The sequence below is a fragment of the Thunnus thynnus genome, chromosome 17, assembly GCF_963924715.1.
Source record: "Thunnus thynnus chromosome 17, fThuThy2.1, whole genome shotgun sequence".
In the NCBI taxonomy this organism is placed as follows: Eukaryota; Metazoa; Chordata; class Actinopteri; order Scombriformes; family Scombridae; genus Thunnus; species Thunnus thynnus.
This window is the reverse complement of record NC_089533.1, coordinates 8,754,700-8,781,972: the sequence shown is the minus strand read 5'-3', so window position 1 is coordinate 8,781,972 and position 27,273 is coordinate 8,754,700. Positions and strand designations below refer to the sequence as shown.

At 40.2% G+C, this 27,273-nt stretch overlaps 1 protein-coding gene across 1 annotated transcript in view; it reads left to right on the top strand.

Moving 5' to 3' along the window:
- Positions 1 to 27,273, top strand: part of LOC137168299 (uncharacterized) — a 131,914-nt gene that overhangs the window by 19,758 nt on the left and 84,883 nt on the right. Inside the window, 7 exon segments of the mRNA XM_067570827.1 lie at positions 20,366 to 20,503; positions 20,744 to 20,900; positions 22,322 to 22,411; positions 23,424 to 23,598; positions 24,240 to 24,370; positions 24,546 to 24,697; positions 25,102 to 25,257. Coding sequence (XP_067426928.1) covers positions 20,366 to 20,503; positions 20,744 to 20,900; positions 22,322 to 22,411; positions 23,424 to 23,598; positions 24,240 to 24,370; positions 24,546 to 24,697; positions 25,102 to 25,257 — 999 coding nt within the window.

Sequence of the window (27,273 nt, the reverse complement as noted above, 5' to 3'; positions counted from 1 at the left end):
TGTCAAGACCAAGAAAAGTCACGTCTGTTGTTTCCCCAAGTGTAGGAAAAGTAAAGGGGGTTAGCTCCAAAGTTAACAATGGGTTAGCCTAACCTGAAGATGCTTAACAAAAATAGAGAACGGTGAAATATGTGGCCGCAGAGTCTCCTGACTTCTGCTCAGAAATAGAGAACAGTGAAATGTGTGGCTGCTGAGTCAGGCCAAAGCAGTCAACCTAGGGGAAACACTGCTATGAAACTTTGTGCAGGAATTCATGGTTCTTAGAGGATGAATCCCCTCAATTTTCCTCTAGTGCCATCAGCGGGATGACATATTTTATTTGTAGTGGTATATCTCAACAAATATTGAATGGATTGCCGTTGCATTTTGCACAGATATCCATGATGCCCAGAGGATGAATCCTAATTTCTTTTGTGATCAAAAATAATCACATTCCCATCAGCCTCAGCTGTACTTTGTGGTTATTTCTAATAAGCAAATGTTATAATGCTCATACACTAAACTAAGATAATGAACATGATTATACTCCAGCATGTTATTATTGCTGTTGAGTATGTTAGGAAGCCATTAGCATTTTGCCAACTTTGGATTTACTGTACAGCCTCACAGAGCCCCTAGCATGGCTGTTGACTCTTTATTTAGCTATGGATAGCCATGATTATCCATTACACTAAGAGTGAATGACACTGACTTACTGATATTTAATATTGAGCATTATGTCAGCAAATTTATAGATAGTCTAACCTTTGTTTTCACGTGCTTTTGAGACAACAGAAACACCCAGTCATGCTGTACGCATGTGGAAATGACACAGCAGTTGGTGTTTAAAACATGATGTTGCCAAAGGTCTGTGCTGGGAGATTAGAGTTCCCACTGCATGTGTTTGGTTAAGGAGAGAAGGGGGATGGGGCATTATGACAATTACCCCAAATGCCCTCCGCTAACACATGGACCAGTGAACTTATTCCTTTGGATATGTTGCATGTTCTTTGTTTACAATTCATGCTGGATTTAGGTTAAGCTTCTTGTTGGGTGATTATTTTAGAAAAGGTTTTTCTTTCTCACCAATGAGCCTAAAGCCTTTTGCTCCCTGCATGTTGTCATCCCAGAATTTGTTATTCAGATGGAAGAGCTTCTGGTGGATATAGTCGTAATGTCACAGAGCAAACCCAAGCACAGAACACAGACACGGGAGATAAGGGTGAGGTTAAGGTTTATTTGTAAAGGAACGCTGGTGATGGCTGGGGGTTGGGGAGCGATTGTGAATGGCGTGGGCAGGCAAGAGTGGCGCGAGGATTAGCAGGCGAGCAGGTAGGTAGATGAGGAGTGATCCTGAGCACAAGGGAAAAGACAAAGGACAAATCACTTAAACTAGAGGAGCCTGAGGCATGTCTCTACCACAGTAGCTGAAACAACAATCTGGTTAGGAGTCATGGTTGATATACTGGAGAGGAGATGGGCTAATGGATGACAGGTGTGTAGGCTGAGGGAGGTGATGAGGTGATTGAAAGCAGGTGTGCAGGTAAAGCAGGGATCCAGGAGCCATGAGAGTGAGAGGTGGAGTGCCACACAAATACCACAGGAGACACAGGGGAAAAGGAAAACACACAGAAAGACAGGGGAAAGCACTGAGACACGGCCATGACAGTTATTTGCACTGGTTTTTATTATAACAATGAATAACAAAAGATGTTTGTCACTTATTAAGTGAAGGCTGGAGGTAACAATTGAAGAACATGAATTTGAAGCAAACAATAAGATTAAGACTGAGCCCAACAGCAGGAAGCCAGATGAATTGCTGGATTGCTATGAAATTTTGTACAGACATTAATGGTTGCCAGGGGATGAATATTATTGACTTGGGTGTAACCCCTGACTTTTCCTCTAGCACCACCATGAGGTTGACATTTGTGGTTTAGAGTGAAATATCTTGACAATTCTTTGATGGATTTACATGAAATTTACAACAGGTATTCAAAGTCCCTAGAGGATGCATTCTAACAACTTTGGTGACCCTCTGACTTTTCCTGTAGCGCCAACAGTAAGTCACATTTTTCACTCATGCTCTGATATATTTCAACAAATACGGTACTTGATGGATTGCCTTAAAAATTGGTACAGACATTTATGTATTCTAATGACTTTGGTGATCCTTTGACTTTTACTCCAGCGCCACCATGAGGTTTACTTTTTAGTTTATTATTGAAATATCTTGACAACTATTGGATGGATTGCTGTGAAATTTGGTACACAGATTTATGATCCCTGGAGGATGAATTGTAATTGTGGTTATCTACTGACTTTTCATCTAGCGCCACTATCAGGTCAAAGTTTCTATGTTTCCATGCTTTGGTTTATGACTACATGTCCACAAACTGTACTTTTTGTTTAGTCCTAATTACTTAGTGTTTGCATGCTAACATGCTAAACCAAGATGCTGAACACGGCAAACATTATACTGCTATTTATACTGCTATACTGCTAAACACATGCTAGCATTATCGTTGTGAGCATGTTGGCATGCCGATGTGAGCATGTTACACATGTACAGCCTCACAACACTACTAACATGGCTGTGGACTCTCAGTCTTGTTTAAATGAATTGATCATGAGAACTTTGGCAGAACAGCTCGTTTCTTGTTTGTCCAGGTCCAAAATTAGAAAGGAGGAGCAATAACAGCCAAGTGAATGATGTATTCATCAGTTCAGGTATCAGATGTTTTCATGTTGATGTTTGAAGAGGCACACTGTTAATTATCCATGACCAAATACCTCTTAAACCTTGCCAGACCACGCTGAGCAAAGTAACATTGGTGGGCTGGCTTCACAGTGCTGTTGCATGTGTGTTGACAAGTATTGTCTTTATTGAGAGAAGAGGATTGTGATACTTTATGAGAATGTCTGTTAGAAACATCCATTACATTGTGAAACTGAGTGAGCTTGTAAGTTGAAGTAAAAAAAAAGTTGGCTCTACAATACTAATAATAATAATGATAATAATATTAATACTTATTATTATTTGACTTAACATAACAATTTAGAGTATGCCTTTTCATAAAAAGTGCTTTAGATAATATGGTGGTGCATCCACTGCTGTCATAAACCGCACCCATTGCTCTTACAGCACTGAATGGGATAATTTAAGACTATAACTAATTAGCATTTAAGCACTACAAATCTGAAAATGCACCGTGAACTAGCCTAGTGGTGGTTGTTATGTGGTTGGACATGAGTGGATGTAAAGGGTAACTGTTCAGGCTTAAAAAGGTCTGTTTTTGTGAGTGGACTAACATTATCCTGCACTGAAGTCTCATTGAAGCAGACTGCTGGACAGTGACAACTGGCTAGCTGGTTGTTCCTGCTGTCTGTCTCTGCTCAATGGTTTTCTGGCTGCAGGGTTCCACTCCTAAAGTGGCTCAACTCCAACAAGCTGGCATTCCTGCTGTCGCGGACTTGAGCTTCAGGCCATGTCCACATTTAACACTCCCTCCGGGCCTCACGTTACATAATGTCACCCACTGCTTCTCCGTAGTTGACACCAACACGCATGGATGCACACATTTGCGTAGACATACGTGCGTAAACACACACAGGCACTTATGCTGTTGTCTTCTGTGCATGCACAAATTCTGAAATATGACATGGGCCAGATTCGACATCTAAGAAAGAAAAGCAAAGGTCAGTGAGTTGTCACTGTCATGAACAGGGCAGAGACACGTAAGACAAATACTGAAGTAGCTGCTTTCATACAATACCAACTTAACTGGACTACTGCAGGTGTTTGGTGGATCAGAAATCATCTAAACCTATATGATATGCTTTATAGAATGATTAGCAGTAATACTAAGTCCATGTCATTTCAGGTTATGCATAGGTAAAACATGAAATAAATACATTTAGGGGCTTCATGCAAGGAGGTCCTGATATACTGCATTAAGATGTCTTGACTGTCTTTTGTGTTAACTGTGACATGCAGTACAGTGGAGAAAGGGAAGCGAAAAACAGATCCCAGCTGCTGACTTGTGTCATCTGTTTGCGTGATATCTTCATGTCTTCCTTTATGGTAAACAGGTGCGCACAAACACACACAGTGATTGGTTACTAGTTCACCTCTGTGTGCTTAGTTTTAAATCTGTGCCTCTGCAGATGTCTATCTGCTGCATGCTGTATATACAGTGTGCAAAAAAATTATGCTAGGTAACAAACTTCATACAGTACCACTCAAAAGTTTGGACTCACTTTCTCATTCAAGTGGATGGGAAGATGTGTCCAAACTTTTGAGTGTTACTATATTTCAAGGTGAACTGTTGCATTTTGGTCAAAAAGTTAATTTATCAGAAAGTCTGTGCATTCAATGTAGCTAGCTATTCTTTCTGAAATTCAGACATTTCATATTTTTTGCAGTTTATTTTGCCTCAGTGAAACAGTTCTATTTTACACCTACACCATGGAGGCTGTGCTGCACAAGAACAAACTAGAGCATGGTTCTCAAAGTGGGGTCCAGAGACCCCCATGGGTCCTTAAGGGGGCTCCAGGGGGTCCCCAGCAAAAAGGAGAATAATTCCATCCATAAGTAACACAATGACAGAATGTGTGACTATTTTGGTTATGGGTTTCACATACTTTCTGTAATAAAACATCTAAAAGCAAAAATCTTATCAGATGTTAGACCCTGTGACAAAATTTTATGAAATGGGGGTCTGTGGTCTAATCTGTGTCAGTTTAAGGTCTTTGATGTGAAGAAATTTGAGAACCACTGAGCTAGAAACTCAGTCTCATACTTGAAAGTATTTAAAACTGCACTGTTTCCTTTTCACATAGAGGCTGCAGCCCTTCTCACCTCAAATACCCTGACTTGCTCTTAGGCGTCTGTCCAGATGGTTGGAGAGTGTGAGCTGGGGGAACAAAGCAGATCATTGGTTGGTCAAGCTCTGGTTTGAAGGGCTTTAGGGCGGAGGGTTCAGAGGCTAGCAGGCCAGCTGAGCACAATGAGGTCACACTGCCAGGGACTCAGCGAGTACACAGAGTACAGCAACAGATCTGTAAGAGGCATTCATTCCCTCCCTGTGAAGCACTGAATGACGCCATATGCTGTATATGTTGTGCATTTGTGAGTTTCATTCCAAAATGAGACATCTGACATTTGAGATAGCACAACTCACTAAGGAATACTTACTATACTTACTACTGACTACTATTACTATTGAATAGTAATAGTGTTCTGTTTTATTCAAAACTACTCTAACAAAAACACTGGGTTGCGTAAGTGTACTAAGCAATTCTAAATTATGAAATATTTCCTGGACAATAATCAGTTGTTTAAACATGGATGCAGGTGTTTATAACCACACATTTGTTTTTATAAATAAACAAGGAGATTTTGAATTTCACCATGGTCACTGTAGACTTGAAAAATCCCCTTATTTTCTTAAAGTTATGATCACAAAAGAATGAAATAGGCTACAACCTCTCTTTACCAGGCCAACTCCTTTAAATAGTCTGCTGCTCTCTCAAGGTTGCAAAAGGCCACCATTGCCACATGTCATCGCAAGTGAAGTAAGGCTTCCCTGTTACCAAAACAAGGCTCAGCAAAGACAGTAGCAGTCAAAAGTTTAGACACACCTTTCCATTCACTTGACTGAGAAAGTATGTCCAAACTTTTGACTGAGGTACTGTATACCTCCGCATAAAGTTGGATGCTAAAATGTTTGACTTGCTTGAGTCATTTCCAGCCACGTATTGGTTAGTTTGTCAGTGTAAGGAGGGCCGATGACACACATCGTTATTTTCCAGGCTGGATAGCGGAGTCCGGCAGGGGGCTGTCACTAGCAGTACATTATGACTCCCTGATTGATCCCACTTCATACTGACTGCTGCTCCATCAGTCAACCTGCGGGCTGCTATGCTCACTCACAGCTCCAGCCAGTGACACAGAAATAACAGATTGCTAAGTCTGGTGTTTCATCAAGGAAGCAGGGAAGGTACAAGTAGAAGAGCAGAGCACAGAGGCAGTAGTGGGACCACTATGAATGCGACAGCTGGTAATCTGGTGATCCGGTTACTTCCAGAGATATACAGATCAAGTGCTTGGATGCACTGAATTGTTGTTGTACTTAATGTTACTGGAAAACCTTGCAGCCAAGTGTACAAAAACACAAAAATATACAAATAACATAGCACCAAAAACATTAATCATAGCACAAAACACAGTAATGATAGATCAAGTGCATCACATAACAATATTTAAATAGACTCCATTAACATTGACCTCTTGGCAATATTTAAATGCCAGGGTTCAGAAAGTTAATGGGCCAGGAAATGAGAGTTCCTCAGCCTGAGTCTGTGGTCTCCTGTCAGAGAGAGGAACGTTCCTCTTAAAGTAGAGGGCAGTATCACACTGCTATGGGACTTCACACTTCAAAAGATAATCCAGGAATAATAAAACATAACACAGTTCCATGATTTTATGTTTCCAGTAATAATGATAATTTATTTGGCTATACTCGAGTATCTTGGCTCATCCGTTAGCATGAAAGCAAATACATTTTCAAAACCTGGGAGGAAAATCAGGAATATAATATGTAAATAATTAGTTCACAGTGCAGTTGCTTATTCCTTTTTTTGTCCTTATTTCTCATTGCAGTCAACAAGAATATTCTCTCACAGTTCAATGATTTTGTTTTTTTGTTATTTTTCATTTTTGGCTCATCTGGTCTACCTCCTCTGAGAGTTTGTGTAATCCTCACCATGAAAGTCCAACATCCCTAGGGAGTCTACTGTAAGCTTGTGAATGATAACTTTATTTTCTCTCTGGAATAGCATTTCTGAGATGACCTTTACCGCACTTTTACAGTCAGTGGGAATCTGCTTACGTGTGTGCGCATGTGTTTACTGTTGCCAGTGTCATTATTAACACTGCGGCTATAATGCTGGTTATATCTTCATGTGTAATTTTTTTTGTCCTCCCCATCTGTCTCCCTGTTTTGTTGGTCAGAGTGATGTGACTTCAGAGATGTTTATGGTAGTTTCTGATAACTTGCTGATTTGCACTGTTGCCTGGTCAGTCAAAAGTAGGCTGGAAATTTCAGTTTTGTATCACTACAGGTAAACAACTAACAACATCTGATGTAAAAAAACAAACAAAAACAAAAACTCTGCATGTTTGCACAAGGTGCTACATCCAACATGAAAGTTTTAAAATTAACTTATTGGTTTACACTAGTCTGCTACTACAGCTTTATTATTATGAGGATATTAAAATGCATATTTGCTTTTTAGATTAGCATTCTGCCACCATGGAAGTAAGCTAACATTAGCTTGCATAGGTGAGCTAACAGTTAGCCAGGTTGCCATCAGCCAAAACTGATGAGCATTGCTATCTTTCTGGCTCAAATTCAAACAATGTTTGTTTGAGCTTTAGCCAGAAAGATAGCAAAGCTCATCAGTTTTGGCTAGTAGCAACCTGGCTAACTGTTAGCTCACCTTTGCAAGCTAATATTAGCTTATTTTTATGATGGCAAAGTGCTAATCTAAATAGAAAATGTGCATTTTAAAATCCTCATAATAATAAAGCTGTGGTAACAGTCTCTTTGAAGTCTTTCATGTTGGTTTCACTTTGTAATTTGCGCCTCTTTGCACAGCCATTTTTCCCTCCTTTTTTTCTTTTTTTTTTAAATTTTGCAGCCATCGGCAGCAGGACTGTTTGTGATGACATCACAAACATTAATTGGCTGAGATAGTTGTTGTCCCAGGGCTATCATACAAAATGTTGGTCTCAGGACAACAACCACTTGGCAAAATCGGGATGTGCTGTTGGGACTGTTGTTCAGTTGATGTCTGCAACACTGGTGACAATATCTACACGATGCCCCCTTATGGGCCATTGATCACCTATGTGAAAGCGGCTATATAATGCCTGTCAGGGACTATCTTGTCCTTTTATTTGTAGTGGCCCATCATTGCAGCCTGCAGACAAAGAGTTTCCTCAGACCCCCACTGTAGCACTGTGGGTAACTGGCTTCCTGTGGGCATATATAGGCTAGTCTTGCCTCTTTACGCAATTACATTTGGTCTGCCAGCCTGAAGTGTGTCTATGTGTGTTTATGTGTCTAACAGCACAATATAAGAGGCAACATTTCAACTCTCTTGTACAGAAGTGCTTGTATTTGATGATAATGACAGGAAGAGTGGTCACTCTGCTACAGGATCTGTTTAATCAAATTGACTGAAGTATGTCGTTCAGGCTGATCCATGAATCAATTAGTGATTAGTTGTCAGTTGTTGTTGAGTTCTTCATTTTTCAAATGTGACATTTTCAAATCGTCAACAAAGCATTAACAGTTGTTGATGTGTTAACGATGTGTTCAACCCACTCAATGCAATTTTGAATTTGTGTTTATTCTAGTTGCTGTTGCAATTAGGACTGCTATGTTACTTATTTTTAGACACAGGAGAGTGGCTCATATCAGGTTTACAATGTCCCCTTGTTCTGCACCACATTTAAAATTCTGCAGCAGAACCTTACAAAGAGCCACATTTTGTGCTACGCCATGAAACACTTACTGCATTTGCCCCCCTCACCCCTCTGGCACTGTACCATGAATTTTTTACACATCTCTCTGTTTGGTATTCAGACATAATTAACAATATGACAATACAGTCTTACAAATTATACTGTGGTTTCAGGCAGAGGTTCTTTTGTTTAAACATGCCTTTTTATGTGATTCATTTTCATTTATCTGTGCTACTGGTAGTTATTTTCAAATTTAATGTGTGTGTGTGTGTGTGTATATGTGGGTGTGTATATGCGTAAGCGCTGAAAAAATATTCTCTCTTACTCTCAGGTCATCTCACCTGCATAAATCTTTGATGGTCAGTGGACTTCAGCAGTTATCCTTCAATGTTTGTGTGTACTAATTTACTTTTGGTGCACCCTAATGCTTCCTCTTAATCTTATTTCTCTTAAGTTCTTCTTCAGTTAGAGAAAATTATATAAAGCAGAACCCAGAGTATTTTCACACTTTGAAAAATATAGGCCTACTCCTCACTGTACAGATACAAAAAAAGAAGCTATTCAGCATTCATGTGAATCACCACCGTGTAATAGGTCTTATAGGGTGGAGTCTTCCTTTAAACAATCACTCAGTCTTGATCTTAAACTGTGTCACATGTTCGTCATGGAAATTCTTTTAGGAGCGGAGAGAATCAAAAGCACCATAACTCCATTAACTTACTGTAACTAATAAGACCACATACACATAAACTGACACACAAAAACACACAATTTATCCTTAACTGCATCTGACTGGTGCACATTTTGACTGTTTATAGGTGGTTGCAACACAGTATTGGTTCATTTTGGCCAGTAAATTGGCTCATCTTGCTAATGTGAGAATGTGATGGTGACAGCCATATTCAGCTCTAGTTCTTCTTTAGCCTGTTGCATGGAGAAATAACCACAGGAGATGATACTTTGACTGATAGGAAAGGCCTGCAGGGCAGAGATGTTCAGCTCACAATGCGATTTACCCCTCAAATGTGCTCCTTTTTTGTGTGTTAATTTAGTCTTGTGAGCCGTACTTAATTTAAGGGTCTCCGCATTCAAATGTGAGACAAAAGACAAGCCATGTGTCACCACCTGCACACTCAAACACACACATAAGTGCATTACTGAGCTAATGAGTGATCTTCCTCATGTTGACAGCGTGATGGGATGTGGGCTGGAGCATAGCAGCAGGACCTCAGGGCAGGTTGGACAGCACAAAGACCCTCTTGTAGTGTTTTGTCCCCCCCCTTCAAGCTCCTTGCACATTCGCTTGTCATGTGCTCTTCTGTGACAATAAGTCTCCCATGTCTTCTTCTACTTTCATGCTTTGATTTTGTGTATTCGTTGTGAATTCACTGCCACATTTCTTTGACCCTCTGTCAATGATTGTTGTCAGTTTCACTTGTGCATGTTACATTTTCAGCTTCTCTCCCACACAAGCATGCAAACGTCAACGTCCACAGATTATGCTGACGTGTACAGTAGTTCAATGTTTGATCAGACTGGCACAATCAGACTGATTTAAGCGAAATTGGTCCAGTTCCTGATTTCAAATTGAAAGTTCACTTAAATGTGGAATTTAAATAGTAACATATTTTAGTCTGGACATGCTTCACGATGATAATTGTGTTTGTGCTGCCTGTCTGCTGGAAAAGTTGATGAGTTGACAAGATGTACTTTGGCCAGCCTGTTGTGTTTGTATGAGGTTGAGCAGTCGGCCAGATCTGTGCTGGTGATGTAATGAGGATGTTTTTTGGCCTGGCTTGAATAATGTGTTTCACTCTGACTGCTGCTTTGCGCTCTGGTGTATTTCAAGGCTTGCTCCATGTTCCTGCTCTACCCTTTGACCCCTAAACAGTCCTACTATTTAAACTATTCACAAGCGTTGTCCTTTTCTTACTGCTCTGAAGATTTGTGGATTTTATACCTTGACTAGCCAAAGGTGTCTTGTAGCTGTTTTTAAAACTATCCCTGAATGGACCACAGTTGGTGTGAAAATATATGTGACCACATGCACTGGACATAACACCAGATGAAAGTTATGAGCTAAATTTTACACTCGGCAGTTTTAACTCTGAGATGTTATTTATATATGCTGGCACTGGGTAGGTGTGATAATGCATAGACTCTGTCATGGAGCAGCTGAACTGAGGGGGGCAGGTAGGAGGGCAGACAGTGGAGCCAGTTGTTTATTTTAGGTATCTTTTATATACCTCGGTAAATAACGGTATGTGATAATAATGCATTTTTCCTTGCTGCTGTCTAGCTCTCGTCAGAGGCCAGCATACAGTATGTTCCTTTTGTTCAGTCTTTTCTTTTTTTTTTGCACACCCTCCATTAACATTATACACCAATCAAAATGCATTCAAACTTCAGGCTCCAAGTGTCAGCATAATAATTAATTCACTAAGCATGCCTAATTTATTTTAATATTTATTCTTTGGCCCAAACAGATGATGCATCTGTAACTTTTTGTGGCTTTGTTTGGAAAAAAAAAATAAAAACAAAACAAACTAGATCAATTTTTAAATCAATTTCTACATCTAATCAAGTGCTGTTCTTTTCAAGTTGTGCCTGCACAGTAATGACAAGACAAATCAAAGGCTGAAGGAGTCAGTGATTCAGCTCAGACCAGCAACAATACGACTTCTTTGTGTCATAATTTTTAAAAGACTAAACAAGTGGTTTGCACGTTTTGCACAGCTCTATACAGCTTCTATACTTTGCAAATTTTACTGGCAATTTTCCAAAGTATACCGCTAAAGCTATGATAGACCCAAAGATGACTGAAACCTTCTGTACAACAGCAACACAACCCACACAAAGGCAACTAATTTCCGACAAATTACATATTTCTTTCCATCGGGACTGTCAGAAAGAAGCACATACTGAACAATATAGAAAATACAATGTATAACACAGTGAGTGAAATGTAAGAGTATAATCCTGTTATTACTGTACCAATACAGAAATTGTTATCCATCAAAAAACAAGTTTGCCATCCTCATTTAGTCTACAATTCGTATGGAAAAGACAAAGAAACATAGTCAAAATGAAAAAAATTAGGTGAAAAGATGAATGCAGATATGTGGGCAGTAAGTAAATTCTGCATAGAAAGCTTGAGGTGAGTGAACTTTTGCTGATGAAACCTGGATGAACTGGATTATGAAATAATACTCTGTAAAAACGTGGCATGCTGTTCTATTTTCTCATCTAATTGCCGTTTTTGGAGAGGGTTTTTTAAAATAATTTCTCCCTCTTTTACCTCTGATGTAATCGGTCCTGACTGCAACTCTAAAACTGAAATATGTCTAACAATCTTTGTAGGAACGACAGGCATCAGAAGATAAACAATCAGAATTGTGAAACACCCCAAACTGTATGATTTTATCTCCCGACTGTCAGCGGCACCTGGCTCAGACTACGACACAATGTCTAACTTGGTCCGATTTGTTGGAGTGTCTAAATCAAGGCTAATGCTATAAATAACTGATAATTCCCTAAACAGTTGTTTGCTCAGGTGGATGTTTTCCTACACAGCCTTCCAGGCTGCCATGAGTTTGACTTCATGTCAGTACAGTATAAAAATCAACTTGCACAGACTTCAGATCTATGTTTGTTTTATGAAATTAAGCTGAAAGCATCGATTGGTTTAAAAAGTGTTCCAAGTGGTGGGAAGTTTCAACATCTGAGAGCAGCATGATAAGCTGCACTAAAAATTAAACCAAAAAAAAAAGAAGTAAACATGGGCACTGGGAACAGGATAATGTGAATTAGATTATTGCATTTAACAGGCAGTTGACTCAAGTCTTGGGTGCCAGAACTTCCCCCAGGCACCTTTAACGCATCTATCCAGATAACAGTCTGAGCTGTCAACTGCAGCACTGCGTAACACTGACAGAGGAATTAAAGACAACAAAAGCTTAACTGAAGTAGATTCCCCAAATCAAAACACAGTATTAAAACCTGGTATTACTACTGTACCAAACTGATGGATAGGTCTTTTGATATAATCTATTAAATATACAGTACCAGTCAAAAGTGTGGACACATCTTCCCATTCCCTTGAATGAAAAAGTGTGTCTAAACTTTTGATTGGTACTGTATGTTTATATCAGTAATGTAATAAATATAGGATTAAAATGAGCTTATATTTTTAATTATTATCAGTTTAGACATGTTCTGAAGTGCCTATTTCTAATGTACAAATAATAGTCTTCCAATTCCGGGAATATTGTATATTTGTAATTTATAAGGTCAAATAAATACTGATATAAACAGAAACCATTGCCGCCTTGGAAGTATGAGATAAAATGCATCCATCATTCCAAAAGGCTACGCTGTGCTTTGGAAAATGGTCGGCATAATGTTAACTAGGCATGATTTTTAATGAAACATGCAAAAAAAACCCACCAGTGTGTTCCCTTAAAAGCACCATGAAACTAGCTGCTGCATCGTATGGCATGTTGTTTGTGTGAGCCCTTTCGATTCTGGCATTTAGACGGCTTCTGTGTAAAGGAGAGCGGTAAGATTGCTTTGAATGGTGGGTGGCAATTCAGTTTCCTAACAGGAAGTGCTTACGTTGATAAATGGCAGTTTTTCCTCGGAGGAAAGAGTGGGTGATGTGACTTCATGTTAAATTTTCTCTTAGTTCATGTCAATGCCAGCATATTCTGAGGGCTTTGGGAATTGAAAAAAAAAAAAAAACTCAGCTGAGCTTTAAACACACTCGTCACATGTCACTACTGCGCTGTGATAATGGCAAGCTAATTGAGGATAACAAAGAGGATGATCAGGGCCAGTACAACAGGGATTATAGTGTTGTGCTGCTTGGACGGCTAAAGTTGCAATATAGCCTAATGCACACTGGCTCATAAGTGAAGATGATGGGAACATGTCACTCAGCAGAAGAGGATGTCTGCTACATAGATTGTTTGGTCTCTCCTCTTACAAGCACACAAACCAAGAACCTCTCCCTGTTTTGAAGCTCATAGTGTACTGCATGCTCTCTCCTTTTGGCAGAACAATCCAGTGAAGACTTGGCTTAAAAATTAAATTTCTTTTTGCTGACTTCTCCTAGAGAGGTTTTCTGTCTTTGACAGTGAGAGCAGATTGGCGTGTATGAAATATCTGCAAGCTTTCTTCTCCATCTTCTGTGTTCCACCTGCTGCAGGAATCAATGAGTACGACCAGATGCTGTGATTTGGATTGATACATAACATATGCACCGTTTTCACACACTGTAAATCTGTGTCTCAGTCTACACAAACGTGCGGCATAGAATCACACTTTACAAGCTACTGTTGCTTGCCTTTTGAGGCAGAAAGTGTTGAATAATGATTTAGAGCCTGCTTTGCTGTTTTAAAACTGCTCTCAACAATTGTGAAATAGGAATTTTTCTGAGCTTTTCAAGGACAGCAACAACAGCTAGTTAACCGCTCGAGATGGAAGTGGGGCTGCTTATTGTGGTTCCACATCCTAACAGAGAGAGAGAGAGAGAGAGATTTTTCTCAGAAGTGACTCTCATCACGTCACCCCCCCAACCTGCGCGAAAAATGTGACATGTTATAAAGATGCTGAGGTTGTATGTTGGTTTCTTGATTGATATTACAGGAAACTGTATTCCGTAAAGCAAATGAAGGTATTGAATTTCTAACAAATTTGTGTTAATTATTTTAAGCTTTTTATTGATACTGTGCCTGTACACTTATAATAACACATTTACTTTCACCCTCTCTGGTCTGGTATAGAGAACCCAGTGCAGCTGGGTTAAGACAGGGTTTTGATTTGTTTGTTTTTAGCAATTGCGTAAGGCTAGCTGGAACTCATTCTCCTGTTTTCTCATCTAGCCATCCTCGGCTCATAAATTTGCCACGTTTCTGCACAGTGGGTGAAAAAGAAAACCAGTATAGTTGTTCCTTGCATCTTTGCCAATGTTGTGTGAAGGAACTGAGGGAGAAGACTGATTTAGCTATAACTTTAAACTGTGAGTTGTTTGGTATCTGAAAGAGTAGAACCAAAACACTGGAAGCCAACGTGGAATCATTTATTTAACTGGCAATTCATGAGTTGGGTGTCTGGTGTTACCATGGTGTTGAATTGGTTTAGCTGCATTTATTGTCTCTGTGTGTGTCTGAGAGAGAGAAAGAGAGAGAGAAAAAAAAAATTCTGTTGGCAGTGTAGTTTGCAGTAAATTCAAAATGAATAACAAAAAGTATGAGTGAGTGTGAAAACACTCTTTGGAGATAGAGCCAGGGTCTTTCTCCTTCTCCCTCTTTTGGAAAAGAATGGCAATAAAGATAAAAGAGCATGACAACTGATGATCTTTGAAGGGTGAGCCAAAGTAGAAGTCAAGTGTTTCAATTTCAAATGTATGCGTGTGTGTATGCATAAGCTCATAAATACAGGGGAGTGGACAAAATACCGGGAACACCTTACAATGACCGTTGCAATCCAAATATAACACCATGAACTAAGGTCTCAAAAAGAACGGAACATTCTAAACTTGGCTTCACAAGAGAAGATCATCGGAATATGTCACTCAGCAGAGGAGGATGTCTGCTACTTAGATTGTTTGGTCTCTCCTCTTACAAGCACACAAACCAAGAACCTCTCCCTGTTTTGAAGCTCATAGTGTACTGAATGCTCTCTCCTTTTGGCAGAGCGATCCAGTGAGGGCTTGGCTTAAAAATGAAATTTCTTTTTGCTAAGGTCACAAAAATAACGCTCTAAACTTCGCAAATACTGTGTTTATTACAGGGTTTGTTGTATTTAATAGCACTGTAGTGTACTGTTATTTTGCCTCGTCTTTTGGGACATTGTGAAGATGTGTGTGAGTCGTCCAGCTGAGATAATTACCTCCTATGTAGAGTCAGAAGGCTTTCCCTCTCAAGTAGCATCACTCTGTTTCCAGAAAACAGAGTGACAGTGCTTCATAGTTTCTTGTATGGGAAGATCAACACATTAGTGAGCATTAATGTGATGCCTATATTGAGCTACAATAAACATCTTTGATCATTTCTTCAGTAAACCTCTCCAGTGAGTGTGATCGATGTTTACTGTCAACGCTGGTATCAGTACACATGACTCATCCATCACTGGCCACAGAAGGATATTAAAATCAGATTTGTCCCAGTGCTCAGTTGCAGCTTAGTATTTTGTTCCTGTTAAGTGTCTTCCATCTATTTGTTCTGTTAAATTAGAGCCAGGCAGATCAGTATTTTGGTTTGAGATGAGACACGGGTTGATGTGGGCTCCACCAGGTGGATCTGTGCACAGTGCGAGTATGCAGACATGCTGAGGAGATCATAGGTTGCTCTCTTAGTGGGTCCACTCTTATCTTACTTTTCCTCCGCACCATGAGACACACACAGGATCTTGACAAATTCTAGACACAACGTTTAGATGAAATTATCTGTTGGGATGAAAAAGGAGGTAATGTTTAGCTCATCTGGAGGGGAAGTTTTGGTAATGAGAGAGTTAAATTGAACAAACAAGCGGAACGACAGAGAAGCGAATAAGGATTGAGCCAAGGAAGACAGACCCAGACAGTACAATAAAGATACTGTAAAGATACTAATATTTGTCTGGAGACTTCTGCCAGCATGTGGGCTCCTGATGTTCTTCCTCTTCAGGGTCCAGCCAGGAATGAGCGCTGTCTCAATCACGATAAGCCCAACTTTAGAGTCTCTGGCTCCGTGCGCTTCAGGATGACAGGCATGGCCTTCTGTCAGGCCGTAGTTCAAAGCTTAATACAGCTGCCATGACACTTTCCAGTCTCTTGATCGGGCCAAACACCATAATGTCTCTTGAAAACAAACTTATTTGCGAAACAGAGAGAGTTAGTATAACCAAGAAAAGCTTTGCCCTTGATTATAAAGTGGATCTAGACTATCCTGTATATAGAGCTCTATTTTCAATCAGACATTCTTATTAATCCATACTATATACTTGTATATGTTTGTTATGAACACCCATTTAGTTTAGAGACCAACTTCCTGGTTCAACTTTGACCTATTTTACCTAACATTGTTGTGTACAGTCATGGTTTTCCTGTGCTGTGAGGTGCGTTTAACTCCCAATAAAGCGATAGCCAATCTGGATGACTGCTTGTGTTTCTTGCCCTGTTAGACCTCTTAAGCAATGTCACCAATATTCCAAGATCTAAGAAAATAACACAGCAGTAGTGATGAACCAATTTTTTTTCTCAAAATATTATAGTAATTGCAGACAGTCTGGAGTATATCTGTTCATGCATTTACATTTGAAACACTGTAGCTTTCTGACCACATCTCTAATATCTCTGTGGTTCCTGTCATTTGCCCACAAATGTCTTTTTAATTGCAGCTTTAAGATCCCTACTTATTATCACCAAGAGAGCTTTGTCTGTGTACTTCACAGCCTTGGGAAGAATGTATCCATTTTCATAAATTACGTTATTACGTTGACGTGTCCAAGATAACTGGATTAAAGTGAAATCTGTTCAGTGGACTTTCCCTTTTACCCTTTCGGCTCTCTCTCGCTCAACCTCTCATGCTTTTTGTTAGTGCTCCAGTCCCTGTGAAAAAAGATAGCTTCCTCAGAAGCACCCAAGGTTGACTCACTTCCTCCTTTTACTTTCTCTCTCTCTCTCTCTCTTTTTCTCTCTGATTCTGTCTGTCTGTCTCTCTCTCTGTCTGCCTGTCTCAGGTTTGTGGCTCTCCTCTTTAGAGTTTCCTGCTGTTAAATGGTAACACAGAGCTGAAGGCAAGAGGTAAGATGGAATTACTTCTTTCTTTAAATTTGTAGTGAAGTCGGTGGTTTGGATGGGTGATGTATGATGTGTGACAGCGGTTCAGTTTCTTGTAAAAAGAGGAAAGTGAACGAGAAGGAGAATTGTTAGTGTATCTCAGGTTCATGCCAGGGCATTTTGGTGTTGTGGTTAGTAAGGGTGAAACAGCTGCCGGGAAGCATCTCATTCTCCTGTTGGAGCGAGAATGGAGGTGATTATGGTTGGCAAATAGCGCCTGGGGCCACTGCCTTAAAGAGCTGTTAAAGAGACATGCAGACAGCCTGTCATCTTTTTCTCCCACAGTGTTTTTGCAACACAACAAACACTGTTTTAATCCTCAGATCCCAGCTTTCTCTCTGTGCCTGTTTGTGTGTCTGTACAATACAGGTTGGTGCAGAAATACAGTCCTGCACCCACAATGGGTGTCACAGAAAGAGGTGGTAGAAAAGGTTTTTGCTCTTCCTGTTAGGTTCCTCCCCCAATCAGCTGTGCTGATGCTCGCTACTGATGCTCTCACAGATAAAGTTTGTGCAGGTTACTCATTTGAAAAGCACTCAATTGTCTTTTGATAATACGCTGTGTATGACTAGTATTACAAAGTAGTTTGCCTCAGTACACACAGTCTGCACGTTCAAACTACAGCAAAGATGGCGGAACATCTAGTGTTGTGTGTCACCTTTAGTTTCACCTCATACTCACCTGATCAATATCTCTTCTTAATAGCAGAGGATAGAAAACATCTCCAACTACTGTCACGTATGGTTTAACACTACAGATGGATATAATAGCTGTATGTAATAGCTTGAAGCCATGAAACTCTGAAGGTATTTTGCAGTATTTATCTGAAATAGAAAATGACCAAACAACATTTATGATTGGTAAACACTCACAGTCTTTTGTTCCTATCATATTATGAACCAAGTCCTTTGTGTTTTTATTTGATCAGTACAAAGTTCCTTTTACTGTGACAATTACAAGTCCCTTAAAATCATCTGCCAAGTGCAGTTGGTGTGATTTCTGGACGCAGCCTACTGAAGCCATCTGTCAAGATTTATGGATCAAAGCTTTTGCTCCATGGAGAAATGAACGGTTCATAGGACAGTTTACTACTGTAGCTGCATGAATGTGAATGTGTGTTGTAGTCTTAAGTGTCCAGTGAATATGAACAAGCTGGAAGGTCAAAGGTTAAAGTTCAGGAAACATTCAGAGTGATATGGGTGCAGAAGCATTAGCATAGGCTGACAGGATTACTGTCTAAATACCATAAGGAGTGGTATTATCTTTCTGAGCTCATCTCACCTAGACACACGCACACATATAGTAGGTGAACATGCGCACATGTGGACGCAGCTATGAAGGATGATTCATACCATGACACACACCCACATACACACAGTTTGCCTGGTGATCAGATGAGAAGAAATGTTTGTGACAAGGTTTTTGAGTTTTTCATTAAATTGATTTATCATCCTGCTGGCTCATTGCGTCATTAGACAAATGACTGAAGGTCATTTATGCAAGTCATGGGATGCTCATGAATTTGAAGCAGTTTCTTTTTCGTGCAGGGAAGTGGTTTCCTGTTTTTTTTATGCAATACCCACGACAATGTGCACAGCCCCAAATTGCTGTTAATGCAATTACTGACTAGCTTTTGTTCTGAAAGAGGAAATAAAGGTTCAAAATAGGAAAAACAAAGGAAACCTCTCTCCAAGTTTAGCAGCAACAGCATGGAGAATGGCTTGTTGGTATTGTGGATATTGTAAACTGGAGGTATGATTAAGGAAATGAGGCAGGGAGATGAAAGAGAGCCAGACAGAAAGATACTTTGCTTTCTTCTTCATTGCTCTGTGTATGTTAAGATGCTACTGTATGTGTAGGCCTGTTTGTGTCAATTACAGTCACAATGATGCATAAATAATGCTCACACATTCAAACAGAACCACTTATACCACAAGCACCTAAACATGCACACACACACACACACGTACACACACATGCACTGCAAACTTCCCGCGCACTCATATCACTCAGTGTTTTACTGACAGTGACTGTGCCACTTTTGAGAAAGGTGAGTGGGTGTGTTGACTGGAAACAAGTAGCAGTAGCCCAAAACAAAGTCCTCTCAACCAAGATACACTAATACTGTGGAGCCTGTTAAATCTCTCGACATGTTCAGTGTAAAGAGACACGACTGACCCAACCACTATGGTTTGGAGCTGCAGTAGTGGAGGGAAACCAGAAACGTTTGCAAATGTTTCGTTTCAGATCTCTGTGAACTGGAAGTGGTGTGTCAATTCACAATGCTGATGTCAATATGAGTGTTTTTCTATATAATGTGTTAAAGCCAGACAATTGAAAACGAAAGCCTCATAATTATATGATGTAATGTCACCTTAAATTATGCCTACTTCTCGTCACCTTACATCTCCCTATTTTTTTATACTCTTTTCTTTAAAGGACAGGTTTACATTTTTTAAGTCTGACTAGTTGACATTTCTCTTGTTCACACTGGTCAAAACAAGATCTCTTCCTAATGCAGTTCCAATATAAGTGATGGGAGATAAAATTCACAATCCTCGTTCTGCACAAAAACAAATTCCAAAGTTTATCAGAAGATATTATGAGACTTCAGCGATCTGAAATAGACAAATCAAGCGAGTAGTGAGCTTAGTACTAAATTCCCTCTTTGTGTTACTATGTCTAGACTACAGCTCAGCACAGAAACACTGTCTGAGGAAACAGAAGAGGGAAGCGTGTAGTAAAAAGACTATAATGTTGGAAGATACCACTTGATTTCATTAAGTCAGACTGCTGGAGCTTCATATTAGCTTCAGATAAACTTTGGAATGTATTTTTGCACAGAATGATGACTAAATGAAACATACTAGGACATTCGAGGGCTCTTTTAATGGCCAGTATGAACAGCGGTTTCAATATACATATGGGTAGGAGAGTATTGCCTTAAGACACGCTTGAAAAAAATGTGAACCTACCATTTAAGTTGAGTTCCAGGCTCTTTAATTGATTACTAACCCCTCCCTTACCTTCAGGGTGTTGAAGATGGCAGTGTGGATCCAGGCCCAGCAGCTCCAGGGAGATGCTTTGCACCAGATGCAGTCTCTGTATGGTCAGCACTTCCCCATTGAGGTGCGACATTATCTGTCCCAGTGGATAGAGGGCCAGCTCTGGTGAGTTGCTCTGCAAGGAAGTGTGTAGACAGTCATGCCCACATGTATGCCTGTACAAATTTTTATGTTGAAAGTTGGCCATGAGAACATATTTAGGTCTTTTCTTCTCATCTCTCTCTTTTTTTTTTTTGCTTTTTAAACACATTTGAGTTAGTTCTTTAACAGTGTGCATGTACTGATGCATTGGTCTACATTTTTTGTATGTGTCTTACATGCATATGTGTGTATGTATGTTGTTAGGGATGCCATAGACCTGGAGAACCCACAAGAGGAGTTCAAGGCCAAACGCCTGCTGGACAGTCTGATACAGGAACTGCAGAACAAGGCTGAGCACCAGGTGGGAGAGGACGGCTTCCTACTCAAAATCAAACTGGGACACTACGCCAGCCAGCTCAAGGTAAGTCTTTTGGAAAAATACCTCACCAAACATGAAAACAGCACTATATAACCCAGGAATATACAGTATCTTACTAGTTGTATTTGTTGGCTCACTTGCCAATGTCCAACAATCTAAAATATGCCAGTGTTGCCTGTTTGATTGAGAGACTTTCTGGCTTTGCATTTCTTAGTTGACAGTCAGAGAGGGCAATTGCATCAGGGTCAGTAGAGCCAAAGTTTGAGAATGCACAAAGACCAAAGGCAGTATGGATGTCATCTGTGGCATTCAGTTATTATTGTCTTAATTTTGTTGTCAATGAAAGAGACATTTTCTTGGCACTTGACCTTGATTTCCTTTGTCATAAGCTAAAGTGCCTAAAAAATATTAAAAAAAGAGCCCCTACTGTTCAGGCAAAAAAAATAAGCCATAAACAACCCCAGAGAAATATTTAAGGGAATTAGATCATAAAACTCTGTCACACAGTGACCAAATTCCACCTGCTCAGACTGTAAGCTTGTTTTGAGCAAATAACTCATATTTTAACTGTGTTGTGAGATGATGTTAAGTGTTTGGAAGTTACAGCTGTTCAGCTCCAAAGTCTCCCTTGCTGTGCTTCTTAGAAATCTTAGAAAGAGCACACAGTGCACAATATGTTTAAGAACAGGTTGTATCCACCATGAGGAAAACAAGAGGACAGCCCAAGTGAGGGCCTTGGTAGCCAGCCAGCACTGCTATTTATGATTGAGCTCCCTGCTCACAGATCCGTTCTTCTGTTTGTTTCTCCCCTCCCTGAAACCAAGCAAAGAAACAGGGTGAAGGGGGGCCGGCTGTGCAAGATTAAACTGCAATCCCGAATTCCTAACGCTGTATTTTGCCTTATGTGATTGTAAGCATGCATATAAAGAGTGTGATATATTAAATGTGTCCTGAATGTCTTATATTACTTTTCAGTAACACTACAGATCCTCTCTTACTGCTAATGTAAACAAATATTGTTGCGGTGCTCTTTTTCTTATGTGAAAACAACTCAACTTTTAATGCAACTTCATTCTCCCACTTAAAAATAACAACAATAAGAATATCATCAACTGACTTTCAACAGTATTTTTTAAACTGAAAGTGAAACAGCAATTTGTTACACTGCTGATCAGTGGAAAAAATATTACTGTAACATGTAAACCGCTAAACTCTGGTGTGTGTGTGTGTGACAATGTGTGTGTGCATGCTAATGAGTCATGTCTGTATATGAAGTGCGCTGTGTTTCGAAGATGGGTATCATTAGGCTTGTCTAATGAGCTTTAGTGTGTCTGCGAGGTTGGCGCCAGAACTTAGCGAGCTTCCTTGATGCGAGTAAATTGGTGAGTCCTGTGTGGAGCGACCGTTCTGCTTGTCAGGGGCTAACAGGCCTTAACACAGCACATGTGCTCCTTGTCTTCCAGAGCACGTATGACCGCTGTCCTCTGGAGTTGGTCCGATGCATCAAACACATCCTCTACACAGAGCAGAGGCTCGTCAGAGAGGCCACCAATGTGAGTATAATGCATGTGTGTGTGATGTGAAAACACATACGCATGCTGACACTTGCATGAACACCTTTGATCATCCATCTAAACACACTCAAACACACACACCCACACCGAAATACGACAATTGTGGCTTCTCCATACATTATTCATTTCGTAGCCCATAAAAAGACTGCAAACCGAAACAGAAGCTCAACTACATAATGGTGAGTGACTCACAGATGAGGTAATTGGGTAACCGCTATATATGTCCTCCATTTATCCCCAGGTCTGCAGATTCCCTTGCATTATTATAAATGTGATACCTACAAACAGCCGTACCTACACGTACCTACCCAATATTGCTCTAAAATTGCTTTTTTGAAAACAAACCTTTTGTATTTCCCTGCTGCAACACTGCAATAAGAAAGAATGTCAAAAATGTCAAATATTTCACGGTTTATAAAAAGCAGGGAGTAATAAAACCATAAAGCCAGCAGTGCGTAAAACATCTGACTCTCAACAACTCCTGGGGTGAATTGATTTCCAGTCACAACATGCCTTTTCTATTAATGGAATGCATATTTGGACTGATTGAATTCCACCCTGTTTAGTCTGAACCTTTGGGGCACTATAGAGCTCTCGTTCAGAGTTTGAACTGATCACGCAGTCTGCCTGAGTATGATAAGCAAATGCATTTCCTCCTTCTCTATTTGCAGTGTTCCCATCAGGTTTGTGGTCACTTGGGATTTTACAGTCAAATAGCCCAACTGACACACGCAGGGGTCATTGCATCATGTCCAGCTTGGTTCCATATCTCTGCTCCATCCCCCCACGGATAGACCTGGTAGCTCAGCACTCAACTTACCAGTGGCCAGCCATTTCCCTTAACAACTATCATAAACAATTCAGTGACAGACAATATACGGGCTATGCGCCACCCAATGGAAAAGCAACCCTACCAATTGCTGTTCCCAAATCCGCCATTTCCTCCATCTCTCTCTGCGCCTGTCTCTCAATCACACTTTGTAATTGACAGTCAAGCTCTCCGGTGGGCGGGATGATGGACAGCATGTCTCAGAAATACCAACAGATCAACCAAGCTTTTGAGGAACTTCGCCTGCTGACCCAGGACACCGAGAACGATCTGCGCAAACTCCAGCACAACCAGGAGTACTTCATCATCCAGTACCAGGAGAGCCTCCGTATCCAGGGTGAGACCAGAGGACTTGCATCTAGTTGTTGCTGCTCTAAAGTAATGCAAGAAGACATTTTTCAGTGACTAGACTGTGAGAAATGAATGCAGTGCTGAAATTATGAAGGAATTCTTATTTTTAGACATTTTGTTAACTAAATTATGAATCAGTTAATTAGAAATATAATCATAAATTCACCACTATATGAAAATAATCATTAGTTGAAGCTCTAAGTTTGTTGTTTCTCAAGTGTGCCATTCAAAAATGATTTGAATCTATTATATTTTATAGGTTTGAAATATCAAGGTATGAAATTATATAAAAATGAAAACGTCACTTTGCAAATAGTTTACAGCTGTCTGAAATGTTATGCTGGATTCTGTAGATCAACAATGGAAAACAAGCACCTGGAGCCATAACTATAACCCAGCAACCTATATGTTACATCATTCAGAAAAAAAAAAACCTAGCTCCAAATGACGTCTGCATAGTGCTTGAAGAGGTTCTCCTGAGTAACTCATTACTCCTCTCGGGGGATAATGTACACTGTATGTGCACAGGTTACAGATTCAGATTTTCACCTCCTCTATCTTTTCCTCCCTCCATCTGTTCCCACCCCTCCCCCCTCTTTGGATGGCACCAACCCCACCCCTCCTCAGCTCAGCTGACCAGCCTGGCCACGCTGCCCCCTGCTGACCGACAGGTACGGGAGCCTACCCTTCTCAGCAAGAGAGCCACTGTGGAGGCATGGCTGACCAGAGAGGCCAACACACTACAAAAATACAGACTGGTAGGACACAAACATGCACTCAACAAAAACACTTTTCATCTTGTTTTTATACATAATATGACTTTTGTTTGTTTTCTTGATGTGTGCATATGCATAACTGCCAGTATGTTATTTCAAGTCAACCTCTCCACAAAGGGAAAATAAAAAACCTCACAATGATTCTGTTTGTGTCCAGGACTTGGCAGAGAAGCACCAGAAAACACTGCAGCTGTTAAGGAAGCAGCAGACCATCATTCTGGATGACGAGCTGATCCAGTGGAAGAGACGGCAACAGCTGGCAGGCAACGGGGGCCCGCCAGAGGGAGGCCTGGACATCCTGCAGTCCTGGTGAGTTCTCTTCCACCTCCCACCAAGATCACAGCCACTAGAACTCCCTCACAAACCAGAGGTCACAGGTTTACAAGCTTGCAATTGACTACTGCTGGGTTTATTTCCAAGGTTTATTGGCTCCTAATCAGAGAAACATAGGTGGACCAGTTTGACATGTCTGGCTTCTTTTCCCTTATTTTCAGAATGTTCTCTTTGCCTTTTTGGAGTCTCAAATATCCCGTCAGGAATTTCACAGTTGTTTTGAATTATTCTGAATTGATATTGTTCTGCTGCAGTGGAACCTTTTGCAGTACAAGTTTCTAAAAGCAATAAAAAAACACAATGTCCATGTGACTATGTCTTTGCATAGGTCTGATACTTAACTTTGCTTGTCTTGTGTGCACATCTATGTGTGCCATCAGGTGTGAGAAGCTGGCAGAAACTATCTGGCAGAACAGGCAGCAGATTCGGAGGGCAGAGCACCTCAGACAACAGCTGCCCATCCCCGGCCCTATTGAAGAGCTCCTCAATGAACTCAACAGCACTATCACAGATATCATCTCAGCGTTGGTCACCAGGTGTGTGTGTGTGTGTGTGTGTTTACATTTATATTTATTTTTAAGGACTTGTCTGTCTCAGTTGCAAGGATTTAAAGGAAAATATATAAGTTAGCATATAAATATATCAGCCCCAGCAATTATCTAAGTGGATTGTGCCCTTTACTGCTCTCCATGTTGGCCTTTATGCAAGCAAGTCCTACTTACACGACTTTAATAGTTACTTATGTGGACAACAGAGTGAAAGAAATCCTCTGTTACAAGAATTTAATTACTTTGGCATTCAACACACATGAGTGGAGCCGCTGTAAATGACTGTTAAGAATGCGTGGGTGTTTGTGTGTATCTATTTGTGTTCTCTTATGTCAGTGCTTACTGTATTGTAGTAAGGAACATTATAATTTAGTGAGATGAGACAAAACAGGTGATACAAGACAAGACAGAACGTTATACATTGGATGACATGAGACAAGACAAAACATGCATTGAGGACATACAGCGGTAAAAGCAGAAAAGAAAAAATTAAATGTCAGTACTAATGATATGGAATGTGCATAGGACAGTCTGTTGCACAGGATGACTGTGTGTGTGGGTGTGAGTGTGTATCTAAGTGTAAAGGAGCAATAGGGGGGAGTGGTTATAAGAGCAAAAATAAAAATGATAAAAAATGAATAATAATGATAATAATAATAACAAGTAAATAAATAAAAATAACTTAATAAATAGGGAGAGGAACGGAAAAGGAACAAAGAAAGGAAAAAAGAGAAATTTTAGAATTAAAAAGAATAAGTATGTTGAATTTTCTTTGCAGGGGTGCTCATGATGTCCCAGTTACAACCACTTTCCTATTCCCTCATCTCCCACTCCCATCCGCCCAACAAGCACTAAGATTGTAGTGGTGATGGGGTCCATGGTTAGAGAATAAATTTATTCAAAGAACACACATTTAGTTATATAAAGTTAAATGTGTGTCCTGTCTACATGGGTGAGCAAATGCCCCCTTGATGGCTTGGCTCAACTAGAGATCACATTTTACACAGTACATCATCCAGCCTCATTCAAACCCCATCAGTACAGAATCAGACATGGACATGGTACAGAGTGCGAGATAGGGGGCAGGAGTGAATGCAAAAGTGCTCAGATGCAGAAGGCACCTAAAGAGACAAATGGCATGAAGTGTGCAAGAGTTTAAAGAAAAGCAAGGACATATGCAACTTGTTTTAAGTACATTATCTCGGCCCCAAAGGCACATCTGCCAGGGTCTTTTAGCCCTCTAGAATCTCTGAACAAGTAGTCATCTGAAGATATGAGAGCTTTCTCTCCCACTTTCCTAGAAGTTTGTCCCTGCAGGGACCCATGGTACATTGAGAAGCCATGTCACTGTCACAGCGATTTCTGATTAGCCACAGACTGTGCCCACTCTGCTATCATGCACAGTGCAAACACAGGTTAGGTTTCCCCAACAACAGCCGCTCTATATTCTCCAAAAGCCCCAGGAGGTTGTAGGCTGGGGATGGGAGAGTGTTGTCTTCTCATCACCACTCAGCTCAGCTACAGACCAGAGGGCTCGAAGGCTCATAACAACATGTGTTTGCTTCCAAGCTCCCTCTGAGTTCTCTCTCCCTCTCTAGTTCTCTTTTCTGTTAACGTGGAAATTGGAAGACAACTAGGCAGAAAAGCAGAATAACATCGTCAGAAGAAAGTAATTGTTTACCATGTTGGTTGACTGATAAGTGATTACTTTCATGACCTTCCATTAGGGCGCATGGTTACAATTAAGGTCATTTTCAAAGGCAAATGTTCTTAAATCTGCTAAGGTGAAAGGAACCTTGTGAAATTTTCAATGTAAATAAACTTTTACCTTTTTTTTTACATTTAACATTTCACACCAAAACACACTATATGTGTTTTAGTGGTAAAAAACATTTTACTGTATGGTAAAAATGTTTTTTTTACCACTAAAACATAAAAAAAGACTGCACATTGTTTCATTGTGTTCATGCCAGTTTTCCAGCCTTCTGCAGTCTTTGTTAAGAT